Source organism: Fukomys damarensis, unplaced genomic scaffold, assembly GCF_012274545.1.
Source record: "Fukomys damarensis isolate Sample0158 unplaced genomic scaffold, DMR_v1.0_HiC HiC_scaffold_29, whole genome shotgun sequence".
Classification (NCBI taxonomy): Eukaryota; Metazoa; Chordata; class Mammalia; order Rodentia; family Bathyergidae; genus Fukomys; species Fukomys damarensis.
This window is the reverse complement of record NW_022900941.1, coordinates 24,624,129-24,639,293: the sequence shown is the minus strand read 5'-3', so window position 1 is coordinate 24,639,293 and position 15,165 is coordinate 24,624,129. Positions and strand designations below refer to the sequence as shown.

Genomic DNA, 15,165 nt, shown 5'->3' with positions numbered 1-15,165 from the left:
TTTATGTCAGAACCTCAAAAATGTGAGGTGCTCCAAGATTTATTATTAGTACAGCTTCAATTCCTGTGGAGATTATACCACTCAGTCAGTGACGGAGAGGACACAGAAAACTAATCAACATTATTATAGTATCTATTGGAAGTCTACACAGTCACATCATCACACACATTGCAATACAACTATAAAAGTTTTTTTTTTCTAGAATATGATTTCTTTTTCTCCACACCAGATGAAAATGAAAGGAACATTGGTGAGTTTACCGGCAAAGTAAAAATGTACAAATGTGTTGATCTATTACATTTGCATTTGTACTTGCTCTCAAAGTGGAAGAAAGTTATCTAAAATAGAAAAGTGTTACTTTTTATGTAGTCAGTCTGTTATTCAGTGTTCAGCTTCTTCAGGTTTCATGGATTATAAAGTCTTTTAGGGCAGAAGGTATTTCCTACAAGCAATCATGTAATATTTATAGCTGTAAATGTAGGTGTAATTTTAATAATAGCATGCCACATTTAAGGCTCTATTAGGCACAGCTCTGGTTGTCTTTGATTTATCCATCAGGCAAGGAATCTCAAATCTTCTGAAGTCTAATTTTTGAAAAAAAATCAAGTGGCCTTTTGCATTAAACCATTTGCTACACATGATTGCAGTGGCTCATTTTTACCATTGAAGCTTCCATTTTTTGATTGAATTTCTTGTTCAACCATTTGAACTCTTCAGAAAGCAATTATTTCTTATAAAGCATATCATTCTTAATAGAGGAGTAGAAGAATTATAATCCAATCCAGAGCCTATTGGATAACACTTTAAGAAACTTGTGTAAATTTAACATATTTTGCATGCATATTGATTTGTTCATCACCAAAGAAGAATCTGAAAATGGTACTCACGCAGGCTTAACTGTATAGGCATGTTTTTCATGTACAAAGGCACCACCAAGACCTCCTGCCCCTGAATTTAAGTACTGAATTGAAAGTAAATTAAATTAAATGAGTTTATCTGAACATATGACAAAAATAATAATTATTTGACTTTTTAAAATTAAAACAACTAATTATCAGTTCAAAACATGTAACTATTTAAATTTGTTTAATAAAACAGGATCATCCATCATTTTCTTTAAAAAGAAGTGAAAAAATGGGAACCAAGACCTGTCATGTAAAGGTACAAGATCCCAATAATGAATGTAATTGTACTGTAATCCTAAAATGTACCAATAAACTCAATAAAATAAAAAAAAAGAAGTGAAAAGTAGTATTACTAGGCTGACAAATCCAAGGTTATAATTGTTTTGGTCAAATTTTGCCCCATCTAGTAAGTAGCAGTTTCACTGAGGTCTAATTAAATTCAAAATTCATAAATTTAAATTATTTGTCATAAAAATTAGAAATAATTTTAAATGCATGTTAAAACATATACATTATTACTGGGTTTACTTTCACGATGCTTATCAATTAAATTGTCTTCAAACACCAATACCAATTTAGTTTCCTAAGAACTGTGGTTACACATTTCAGAATCTACCGACCAACAGCCTGAGGATCTTTATCAATGTGAATTAAGTTCTAAGCATGAGACATTTTTTCCAGAACCTTCTAAATTTTTCATAACAGCCTAGAACTGAAGAAAGAACTTCTCCATCACAATATAAATACTGTAATTCATTTATCATATTATACTCTCTACGATTTTACTGTTAACTAAAAATTTAAATAATACAATAATGGCTGAAATAGAGTCACTCAAATCCTTAAAATTGGCCCGCAGATCCATTATTTCCATCAGATTAGTGCCAATGTGAAATAAAAGGAAGTAAATATATTAGCTCATTCTTACCTTGTAGGAACACCAGCAGGCAAAATCAACTCCCCAGTCATGTAAGTGAAGTTCAACATTTCCGACTGCATGTGCTAGATCAAAGCCAACGAAACATCCCTAGGGAAGAGCATAACAAGTTTTGAATTCACTTAGTGATTAGAAGTAGTAAGTACAAATATCTTTAAAAGTTCCTTGCCAAACTTCTGTACTATAAAGTTACAATACATGACCCCTAATTCCCAAATCTTTTTAAAAGCCTGGCAGATGGAGTAATTTTGTAATAAGAAGACATCGTTCCCATTCTTCATTAGGTTGACATTTGTACTGATAGTGCAAAAGCAGGAATTGGTAAAATTGCTGGCAGCTTTGTAGGAAACTAATCTGTGACCCTAAACTGCATTAGGAGTCATTGCTTTTTCCCCAAGACAGTCAGGGGTGGGCAGTGTTCACTTGTGAATCTCCTTGTTAAAGTTTTGAAAAGGATCAATAATTTTTAGTAAAGAAAATCATCTTATTTCTCATATTTTAACATTTCATGTGGGAAACACATGTCATACATTTGACCACTTTCTGAAATAAAGTAGACCCAAATTAAAACACCTGTGTTTCAAACTGAACTAGCCACTTTAAGCTTGTGGAGAACTAGTAAAGAGAAACTGATAAACAGCTGAAATTCATACTTAGGTTTTTGACAGATATTCTTCTAAAAACAGACAAAGTATTATTTCAAGGAAATCAACTGGTAGTACTTGTCCTCAATAATTAAAAATTAGTTTCCAAAACAAATAGAAATTTTTGAAAACTTGTATCTACTTCTATGATTGGGTCTGTTTTCCATTAAAGGAGATATCGCTCATGAGCATTAGTAGTAATAACTAATTTAAAATACTTTATATTCAAATATGTTGATTTTTGGAAAATGTACATAATTCTATGAACCAAAGGGTTCCAAATGACAAATGCTTGATATTACATATCATGCACTGATAAAAGATCTGTTTGAAATGTGTTTGAACTGCAAGATCAATCAATGAATTTTAATTTAATAGAGAAATTTTAGTGATTTAATTTTAAATTCCATATCACAACTCTTAAGAAATGCTCACTCATCAAATGATGGTGCAATACCCAAATATATCCACAATTAACTGGAAAGACTATTAAAATTATTCTGACTTTTTCAAGCATATATTTGCATGAACTCTTTTCATTTTCATATGGTTTCCAAATGGGGAAAAAAAAGACTGCAAAGGCAGGTATAAAAATCCAGATGTCTTTGAGAGTATATTGAAGTTAATTTAGAATACATAATATTCTCCCTACATCTTCACTTCAGGCACTCCCTATATATTCTTAGGGTCTGACACTATTGTTAGAGATTTACTTGTTGTACACTTTCAAGTGTTTTGTGTGTCTTCCTAGTAAAATTCATTCTCTCTTAGAAAATAAAACGGCCTCTGTTTTCATTAAATTCCAAAGCGGAAAACTGAAATAATGAATATATTATTATCCAAATTGTACTCAGGTTGGAACTTTGTAATTTAATTGCTTAGGGTCAAAACCACTTAAGCTTCACAAAGCATTAAACTCTTACCTAGTGATTCCTCCTGCAAAGGACTGTAATATTGGTTATGCCCAAAGAAGGCTGGGCAAGTGGCTACTGGAACCTAACTGCAGGGGTCCCTGGCACCTTCCACATGAAGACAAATGTTTACGTGAATATGAATTTAAAAATAAATAGCACTGATCTTTACATAGGACTGAGAACTTTGCCAATTTTTTAAACCTCTGGCCTATCGACTGCATATATAATAACTACATATATATATATATACATATAGAATACAATATAATAACTACATGTCCCAAACTTTAGAGCTCCTGCAATATCGGAGGAACACATGTGTTGACTGAAGTAGTGTTTTTGATGTAAATAATTTTAGCAGTGCCAAATTTAGAATTTTCTAACATGTCTTAATAATAAATCGCTCAACTCTTCTATTACAGGTATTTTCCCTAGAGCAGAGAGGTTCAAATTATGACCTGATTGCATAAATAAAGTTATATTGTGACACGACCAGTAGCAGTGTCATTTGTTTAAATATGATCCACAGCAGTTTTTGTATCAAGACAGCAGAACTAAGAAGTTACCACAAGAATATGTGATCAACAGAACCTAAATTATTTACTGCATGGTCCATAACAGAAAATATATACACACTCCAGCTCTATAGCCTTAGTTTCCATAAAAAACTTAATATTTGGAAATTATACTTAATTAAAAACAGTACTCATTATAAGATACACTTATATTATAAGATACACTTATAAGGATTCCATTTGGGAAAATATTGGAGTTCTTCCTAATTTGAAATAATCTTTCTTAACATATTGAGGAAATACTCTTACGTGAAATAAATAAGTCACACATGTGTAAATACCGAATAGTTTCTCTGGTGTGAAAAACTATAATAGTACACAAGATCCTAATAGGATAATTAATAGTGTGAAATAGGAAGAAAAGGGCTAAAGGTGTAGGGAAAGTGGGAAGGGTAGGGGAAAGGAAATAAGGGAAAAGAAAAAATATGAGAAAATATAAAATGGAAATAAAGTGTTGGTAGATGGGGAGGAGAGGAGGGGTGAAGGGAGGGCAGGGACAAGGGGAAAACATGAGAACCAAGACCTGTCATGTGAAGGTACAGGATCCCAGTAATGAATGTAACTGTATTTTAGACCTAGACTGTACCAATAAACTCACTAAAAAAAAAAAAAAATGAAATCATCTTTCTCTTCATAAATATTTCTAACTAGACGAGATGAATTTTCAAAGTCAACTTTTCATAGTACTTTTAATATATACTACTCTTCTTAGAAAACAAAGGGCATAGAAAAGGCTATATTTTTATTTTACCATCCATTATTTATAAAGAATGGCACTTTGAAGAATGCACAGACTTCACGTACTGGATCCTGTTATTAAAAACCCTGTGGCCACAGCAGTGACTTCACATCGAAACATCACTTGTGGCTCCTACAATGTGTTTTAATGCACGTGCAGTTCTTCCCATATGGATTGCAGAAAAACATCCATTATTCACATGGGACAGTTTTGAGGAATAGGCTGGAAGATGCAAATTTGAGGCATTCAGGATGTGCTACTCCAAAAGTGTCACTAGATGGCAGCATCTTAAAAATAAAGAAGAAAATCTGTAACCATCTTTGGGTATTTTCATTACTTGTAAGAATGACATGATGTGAATAGGAAAAAAGAAGAAACTGCACTTGAGTGTCTGCTTTAATACATTTTTGTAAAAATCGAAATAGTTTTCAACACATTTTTATTCCAAATTACCCACAGATGCTCTCTTTATACTCACTGACAGGACCACACGGGAAGGTGTCAGTGCTCAACCAACACATGGCCTCACTTTCTTGTCAGTTCCCAAACCATTGCCTTTATCTTAACCAACCTGAATATTTCCAGCTGTCTCTTCTCCAGTGAATTTTCTACACTACACCTTTGAATATGAGAGACACCCTGTTTCCCTCCAAGGGAAAAACCATTAAGTTCATAATGTAACCCATAATCCTTGGCGTGGCTCATAAAAACTTGATGACCTGGCTCCTTCTACCTCTTCTTAGAGTCCTCAGACTTTCCTCCCTGTATCTGCAAAAACTTTTCTCTTTCTTTGGGACTTTTTTTTTCTCTTCAATGTGGCCCCCAAAGCTTCATATATAGGAAAATAAATCCTCAAATTCATATTTAATAGTATTTTGACTGAAGCCTTCTAGCAGTGTTAAGGATTAGAAGGCATGTTGGTGGAGCCCTCATAAAGACATTGATGACTTTATCCAGCAAGGAAGAAACACCAGAACTGGCACAATTACTTGGGCTTTTTGTGTGATGGCTTCCACTGTGCTATGATACAGAAGAAAGGTCCTCCTCAGATGTCAGCGGCATGCTTCTGGCTTCTCAGCCTTCAGAATCATGAGCTGTACAAACATCTATGCCTTATAAACTATCCAGTATATGGTGCTCAGTTATAGCAACATAAAATGGACTAGGACACTGGGCTAATTCAGTTTTCTTTTACCAACTTTCTCACACTCTAGCCCCATTTGAATATTTCCTGTCCACAAGTGCCAGCCTCTGAATGTCCACTGCTTGGTGCTGCCCAGACTCAAGTGGACGAGTTTGTTCCCTTGCCAGTGGCACCAGCTGGATGGCAGATGAGTTCCAGGTTTCCTTTGGTCCCCTCAAGGCTCCTATGACACTTCTTGTGACTGTGAGAACTACAGCTTCTACACTACAGCAATGAGGTCTAAAGTGCTCTGAATATTACTCCATGGTTGATACCTAAGTAGTAGAAAACAAACCAAGAACTACAATATAGAAATTTGGACACTATCACCTTAAGAAGAAAAAAGTGTTATGGGAAATTTGAAAAAAATATAGCATTACTGGGAAATACAAATGCATGTGGTTGTGTGATTATGTGGTGCTGGATAATTCTGTAAAGACAGCATAGACAAGAGGTCCATTAATAGTATCATATTAGTTATTTAATTCTAATTTTAGGATTTCTCCAAGGAGTTATAATTAAAGAGATACTATACAGTCGCAGAAAGAGGTAGAAATGGAGAAGTAGAAGACTACATCTGTTAAGGCTACTTGCCATTGTACTGGAGCATTTAACCTTCTCAAATCCATCCAAATGTTGCAACTCAAAAACATCTCCAGATGCTAAGCTACAAATAGTAGCAACAGTGAAGATTTGCAGGACAGGCTCTACTACCTCTTTAAAAATCTAATTTAAGGGTGAATATGTTAAAAAGTCCTTCCTTTCAATTCAGAGATATCATTCCTCTCGATTTTCCTTCCACCCACACTACATTTATTTATTTTTTATTTTTTTAGTTTTTGTGGTACCAGGGATCGAACTCAGGACCTTGTGCTTGTGAGGCAGGTGTGGTGCCACGGAGCTAAATCCCCAGGCCCCACCCACATTATATTTAACATGCACCAAAAATAGAGGGGAGGGAATCCCAGGGTGAGAGGAGAGGGAAGGGAAAAGGAAAGCGGAGGAGAAACGGAATTACGAGTGTCAGTACCGATTTTCCATGGGGAATATAAACATTATGTACTACACACATGTACTAATGCACTAAAATAAAACTTCACCATGATCTTTAAGGCTTTGTCTTAGGCCGGGGATTTAGCTCAGCGGTTCTGCCGCCTGCCTTGTAAGCACAATGACCCTAGTTAGATCCCTGGTGCCCCCCCCAAAAAAAAGACTTGGTCTCACTCTTTTGCTTTGTATCTTTTTTTTTTTTTTCCAACTCTCTGCTTTAGAGCAAGGGTTAAGCATTAGTTTGTTGATTACGCTACTTCTGAATTCAATGTCAATAAGTCATACGGGTCACAGTTTATTTCCAAAAATTACTTTAGAAATAGGAAATACAGTTATTTGCTAGTTTTTAGACTAGCATGTTAAGTTTTCATCTATTTACAGCAATGAGAGTAATAGCATTTCACTATTAAAACAGAAAACAACACAAAATGAGAACAAATACCCAAATGAAAATGGACAAGACACAATTTTCCATGTGGAGCTTCAGGAAAGTATTTCAGAAACCAAGTAACATGGCAATCAGAATCAGAGCTTAAATTTTCCGTACAGCAACAGCTCTAATGATATTGCAAGTTTTATTAGTCCTAAGACCCTTATAGGTAATATGTGAGAGAGAAAAAAAAAGGAAAGATAGAAGGGGGTGGAGGGAGAAAGGAAGAAAGGAAAAGAAATCTGCACATGATTTATAGAAAAAGAAATCTATACAATATCCAGGAAACTAACTGACCACCCAATACTCGAAATTTTTATGTTGAATTTCAATACCAAAACACAGCAGAAAAAAGGAAAATGGCATGTTTATCTAGTTATTCTGTGGGAAGAAAGATTAAAACTAAAAGACTCTAACACAAGGATTATTTCCCCTAATTATAACGATGGATGCTAACGAGAAATAACAACTTCTGAAGTCAGTGAGAATGTGACTCCTGAACTCTCTGCATGTTCTCCTTGGGTCAATCTGCATAGTGCTTCTTCTGGCCCAATTTTAAAGGCCAACTGAATTGGAACATAGTTTTGGTGTTTTGACTGTGCTGCTTTTTCCATGGTGGATCTGTTCTTTCCAATTGTCAAGCACTTGAAAAACAACTGTCTGTTCATATGCCTGTATCTCCCACTTGATTCTGAGCTCTTTAAACCCAGGCATGGTCGGGGTTTTTTCTTAATCCTTACTCTCTCTTTTTAAACCCACAATCTGACATGAAGAAAGAGGTTAACATTCCAATGGGAAAGTGAAGTTTCTTGAGAGTTCTGTGCACCTCAGCTATCACTGAACACAGATATTTTCTGCTAGAATTCTGTCCCATCGTGATTTATTTTTCTGGTCATGTGGAGACTTGCAAACACTTTTATATTGTTCTCCTTGGTACTGGGGAACAAGTATTGAGCCTTAACTATATTTAAAGTCCTAAGTATGTATGTATGTATGTATGTATGTATGTATGTATGTATGTGTCGCTCTATCATTATATCTATCTATCTATCTATCTATCATCTATTTATCATTTATTTTGAGATAGGGATCTCTAAGTTACTGTGGCGGCCTCAGACTTGTAATTCTTCTACCTCAGCCTCTCCGGTAGCTGGAATTACAGGTGTATGCCATGACACAGGGATTGCAAGCTCTTTCAAATGAAGAGGGACACCTGGAAAATACTCCAATGTTACAGAAAGATGCTCATGAGAGTGATGTTGAGGTCATCATTGTTAGGAGCGTTGGACAATTGAGCATGTGCTGGAGACCCCCAGAGTGAAGACAGCACCAGTGTCTTGGCATCTCTAGAAGAGAGTGGTTGGGAGGAGTGGTCCTGTGGTGATGAGAATGGATTCTGCTGAATGCTGGCCTTGATTAGAATCTTATTTGGAAAGACTTTTATTTCCTATCTTTGAAATCCTAGAGTGAAAAAAAACATGCATTTTCAATATTTTCAAAAGAGACAATTACATCAACTATTGAGGGAGAGGTCTTAGTGTATCAAGAAAAGAAATGACAAGAATAGAAAATTATACATTTCTTTGACCTCTGGAAATGCTGAGAACTCTCTGCCATTACATGATTAGGTTACATGTTAAAGGGACAGAGTGGAAAGAGAGCTTTGGTATCAGCTACAAGTGGACTCTAATTCCAGCCCTTACTGGCTTGTTAAACTGGACGTGCTTAATGCTTATCTTCTCTCACACTTTGTTTTCTCAATTAAGTCAAATTAAAGCTTATTATTAACTATTAGGGTTGTTATGAAAATTGGGTGTACACTACTACATGTCAAATGCCCGAATCATAGTAGGTCATCAACATTAATATTATGACTATTTGTACAAATCATAATTTCAGAATTCCTTATTACTAAAGGCATGATTTTAGAAAGCAGATATTCAAGGTGAGGTTGTAGCTTGGTAGTAGAGGGCTTGCTTAACACGAATGAGGCCATAGGTTCAAAACCCAGCACTAATAAAATAAAAAGTAAACATCAATGAGATGAGACTAGCAAATCCAGAAACAATAAATGAAAGGAGGGGAGAAGAGGATCATTTTCCTAATGAAATTGAATGTGTCAATGTGAAAGAAATGAGACAGAGCTAATAGCCATGTGGAGAGCAAGAGTGAAGGATTTGGCACACAGGAAAAAGAAGACAAAAAAGTCTCGAAACTCTAAAGCATTGTGTGATTTGCAGGTGAAAACCTCTTGCTGTGCAGTAAAGGGCATGTTTTAAAGAGCAAATTTGTTACTTTTTTCTTTTAGCTGGGACAATGCTTATTTTTCTTAGATGTAACTATTAAAGCAGGAAAATTAAGCAAATACATTAGTACTGTTCTAGAATCTCTGGGCGGCAATTACCTCACATGAAATTGTTTGATTTCAACAACCCAAGATCGAAAAAGTAGTTTAAAGTAATGATTGAAGCTTGAGTTCATTTAATTTTTGATGACTTAATGGAGAAGTCTGCATGTCCTAAGTGTGTCAAAGAATAGAAAAAGAATTCAAAAAGAATTCAAAATTTATTTTAAAAATCTTGAGTTTTTAGATTAATGATTATAACAAATTCTTCAGAATTTCTGATTATATTTATATGATATCTGCTTTTCATGCAATTATATGATTGATATGATTAGCCTGGCAAATACTTACACATCCATTTGCTGACCTAACAAGAACATATTTGAAGACAGATCAGGATAGTGAAAACACTCTCAGGAGTCTGTGAGGTGTGCACCATCTATACTTAGTGGATTAACAGTCTACTGACATAAGCCTACTAACTTTGAGAGTTAAATAGACACAGTGATAATTATAAAGCAATTCAAAATCAGGCCAGTGATACATTTTCCATCATTCTATGAAAGTCCAATGGGAAGATAAATTTATTCCTGACACAGAGAGGCAAGAAAAATGTATGGATGGAGGTGAAGAATCACTCAAGTAATATATGAGGTGGGGCTATAAGAACTACTTCACTTTACTCCTTGTTGCAAGAACACCCATCATACAACATAAGCAAGACTCAGCTTCAGAGCCCAAGACGAGATGTGGAGATGGACATGTTGAACAGTTTATGTCTCATCAGAGGGGCAGAGCTGCTACAAGAATAATGGTCTAGCGTTGCCAAACATCTAGATTTTCTGACGAATTTGAAAGTAGGAGTTTTATATAAAATTCCATAATTTCTAACTGTTTTATTGTGCTTCAACTTCTAGAACACACCATGTTTCTTACAAGAATGAAAGCTACACAAAGATTTTATAACCTGTGAACTTACAGTGCTTGAGGTGAGCTGGGTTGAAAAACAGAAAGTCTTTACTTGTGAGGGTAATAGATGCAGAGAAGGTTAGGAACAAAGACAGGCTTAAAGTGTGCTATCCAGACAGGGGATGCATGCAATGTTTGGTGTAGGTACTGCATTAGTCATGTAAAGGAGAGCAGAGAAAAATATGATTTTGATAAGTTAGATATATGCACATCACAAGTTGATTTTGACTCTACTCCACAAAGAGTGAAAGAGTGTTTGGTCATCCCGTGGGGAAAATGTGGTACAGGAGATTCATGCATGAGACACACTGACCTGATTACAATGCTCCCCACCAAACAGCGGACGTTTCCAATGCAGTGTGCTTTTAACCTTCCCTTATCAATGTATCTAGCTGTCATGTTAGAAGGTGTCTTTAAAGTGAGTGCCCATTTAATTTATCCATCACGTGGTAATGCTAATTATATCTGAAAACCTCTCCAATTTAGATATGAGACCCCACTTTCCCATATTTTTCTAATGATTATGGTGTCGATTTCAAAGATCACTTTCTCAAAAGTTTTTTTTTTTCAAATATTCAATTACAGTCTAAATTTGATGAAATTGCATAAATGTCTACAGGATAATTCTTGAAGACTTCTCCTCTGAATTTGTCTCCTTAGGCTACTGTTTTATGACATCATGATAGTTATCTTTTTGCTCATTACCCTCTTTAGTACAGATTATCTGTGATGAAAATGGGCATTTTCTCTTCAATTCAACTAAATTTTTGGTACTTATATTCCTAACTTTGCTTGTATAAGTAATTTTGCTGCTAAAAGAACTGAACAGTTAAGAATAACATGGGAGAGCTCTCACATTTAACAAGTATTTTTGTTGTTGTTGTTGTTTTTCTGACCAAAGCCTTTTTGGTGTTCAAGCTTGATTGCCATAAGACCCATCCTTCTCCTTTTATTCTTAGTAAGGTCAGTATTATATGAGAATGGAGGTAGATATTTTGTGTTGGAACACTTTCACTTTTCAGCTTAATCATGTCATTCTTCCTTGGTTTGTCAAGAGGCATGAAAAATAAAATGTCAGAGAAAATACTCTGGATTTTAGACAACTGTTTTTTAAAGTACATCATCAACAAAAAACTTTATGTGTAACGTCTCCTTGGGATGTCCCAGAGTTAACTGTTTGGTCAATGAATGAGGATTAATCAGGAGAAATAGTTATTCCTGGTGGCTTTTAAATAAGGGTTGAAAAATCACATATCCTGATTGACAACCAAGAGGTTTGTTTTTCCCAGATCTGTAATCCTAAAACAACATCTGGAGTCCAGGCTCTTCTGCCATTGGGAATTAATCACTCATGATGAGCTGGCCCGTTTCATCAAATGTTAAATTAAATAAATCACTTTAGTGAAGACTTAAGAACAATTCAAAAGTTTTATATCCTTGGGCAGTTTATCATCAACATTTTTGACTTACTGATGGGCTTCAGACTATACATATTTCACTATATATCTTCACAGAACAGTCATCCACTATTTTCAAAGACTTAAGTCCAGTATATTAATGGGGCATCCTTTAAATATTTTAAATTCTCATTTTTAAAGCAGAGATACAAGTTTTTCCCCTTGTCCCTGCCCTCCCTTCACCCCCTCCTCACCTCCACGTTTACAAACACTTTATTTCCATTTTTTCATTTTCTCATATTTTTTTCTTTTCCCTTATTACCTTTCCCCTACCCTTCCCGCTTTCCCTACACCTTTAGCCCTTTTCTTCCTATTTCACATTGTCAATTATACCGTACAGTTTTTCACACCAGAGAAACTATTTGGTATTTACACATGTGTGACTTATTTATTTCACTTAGGAGTATATCCTCAAAATGTATCCATTTTCCTGTGAATGAATCTAATTTCTCATTCTTTTTGGCTGAGTACTCAGCCATTAAGTTTAAGTGCAGCTGTAGTAGAACTTTTATTCTTCTCTCACCAAGAGGAGGTATGTCTCAAGAATGTTTAAACATTACTGCACATGCAAGCCCCCCCCACACCTACCTAAGCCTGCTCACACAGTTCACCCACAACAGGCAAGCTCTCCACCATGAAACCTAATCCACATCCCTTTTCAGACTTTTGTTTTGAGTCAAAGTCTCACTGAGTTGCATAACTGGTCTCTAACTCTGTTTTCCTGCCTCAACCTCCAGAGTACCTGGATTAACAGACATGTACCACTGCATTCAGTTCAGAATTAATTCCTTTTTAATGAAAATGTGATCATTAAAATTATGATTATTATTTAATAATAATGTAAACATGTTATGGTTGGTTCTATCACGTTTGCACTCAAAGTCAAAACTGCTACAGAACTAGGGAGAAACTGATCAAAGCAGAGTTGTGCAGAATTTGGTCTTCCTTTCAATCGCCATCTGCATTTCAATTGGTTAAATGCAAACAAACATGCCGCCAACATCTCTCTCTCTCTTTAGTATATATATAGATATATATATAGATATATCTATATATATACTAAAATTTGTGAAAGGGATGAAAAATTAAGACATTCACTCATTCTACAAATATTTATTTTTCCACTTACTGTCTTCCAGAAATAAAATAAGTTTTAGTGTAATGAAAGGCATTTTATAAGGAGCTGAGCAGAGAAAGAGAGTATGAGCAGTTTACACTGATTTTTTTAAGGATAGTACTAATAATATTTCTAATAGTCAATCACCTAACTTTTCACAAATTTTAGTCTAGTTTCTTGAGTCAAAAGCAAATTGCTTAGGCCATTCTATTTTCTTTTATATTCTCTTGTGCATTTGTTTAGCAAAATATCTTTGGTTAAAATTTTGATATTTTACATTCTATCTAAAATATACCATTTATTTTTTTATTTTTCTAATGAGGTTGGATATTCCAATATAAATTTTTAATATGTCAAAAATTGCAAACATTCTGTGGTTATTATGTGCCAAGTCCTATGCATAAAAATGGTATCTCTCATAACTCTTAGAAAAAGCATATGGATTAGGAATTATCTTCCCTCATTTGTTAAGAAGACTAAGTCACATTGATAAGTCTAATTAGGCCAAAATATAATTTCATAATGCAGAATTACATACAACATGTACTATATAAAAATACCTGTTTTAATCTGTATTAATCATATATGAATCCCACTCTAGGGAAATAAATACTGTGCTAATATATAGTGTATGACATATATTATATTATATTATATTATATTATATTATATTATATTATATAATTAATAAAAGTTGTATGCATGAAAGTGCTACACTGCTTCTCCAGAGGAGTCTAGCTGGAGCCTGACGAGCAGCTGTGTTTCAGTTCACAGTTCTACTTCATTCCACACACCGGGCCACACACTGTTAGTTCACAGAACCTAAGGAAAAGTAAAATTTGCCTTTTTTGTTTTGTTTTGTTTTTGAGACAGGGTGTCACTATGTAGTTGAGACTAACCCGGAGCTCACTATGTAGCTCAGGCTGATCTCGAACTCAGACCCATCCTCCTGACTCAGCCTCCTGCGTGCTGGGATTACAGGCATGCGCCACCTGGCTCAGTTTAATTTTGCCATTTTTAAGGCTGTTTAAAAAGTAATTGTGCCCTTCACATCCTTTTACCCCATTCCTTTTCCTGAATCCAGAGAGGAGCTCTAGAATATGAAAGTCAAAGGGTAAAGCCCTGAAATATCAGGAATCTGAACTGCTACAGGGACAGAAAGTTGATCCCTGGCTCTTGCATGAGAAAGAAATAGAGATGTAGCACTGTACAGGTAAGCATAACCTGGGATGCTCACTCTGAGATGCTGGATAGGAGGACTATAATTCCAGCCCAGCCTGGGCAACTCAGCAACTTACTGTGACTCTGTATCATAAAATAAAAATTTTAAATGAAAAAAAGGCTGAAGATGTAAGTCAGTGTGAAGGCCCTGGGTTCAATCTCCAGGGTCACAGTCAAACAAACAATCAATAAAATAAAAGACACTATTCTTAGTAACTAAGAGCTACTCTATATAATACACCAAAAATTTTCGACTACAAATATTTTTATTATTTATTATGCATTTCTTCTCATAATTCTAATGGACATATTATAATTTGTGGAAGCATCTACTCATTTCAATATGACACAGAGACGGCCTCTCTATTCCTCTCTTTATAATTCATTACGTCACTTTATCATGTCATCCGATTCCCATGAACTCTTTTGAAATAATTTGGAAATGATGCGAAAAAATGAGAGAAACAAACAAGAGTGAAAGAGGGAACTGAGACAGAGAAACAAGACAGGCAAGGAGGGGAGGAAAGTAACAGAGCAGAAACTAGGAAACTGTGCCGTATCCCTGAAATGTACCAATGAACTCAATCAAAAAAGAAAGAAAAAAAAAAAAAAGAAACTAGGAGATCCTATGGTAGGAGTGGAATAGTTGGGACGTAATGAGTGTTAGCAAACCTAAACCC

At 35.0% G+C, this 15,165-nt stretch overlaps 1 protein-coding gene across 2 annotated transcripts in view; it reads right to left on the bottom strand.

Moving 5' to 3' along the window:
* Kynu (kynureninase) overlaps positions 1 to 15,165 on the bottom strand; it is a 108,901-nt gene that overhangs the window by 44,343 nt on the left and 49,393 nt on the right. For both annotated transcript variants that reach the window (XM_010620945.3, XM_010620946.3), the window contains 2 exons: positions 1,834 to 1,932; positions 888 to 961 (listed from right to left, as the gene is read on the bottom strand). In XM_010620945.3, coding sequence (XP_010619247.1) covers positions 888 to 961; positions 1,834 to 1,932 — 173 coding nt within the window. The remainder of the gene's footprint in view (positions 1 to 887; positions 962 to 1,833; positions 1,933 to 15,165) is intronic.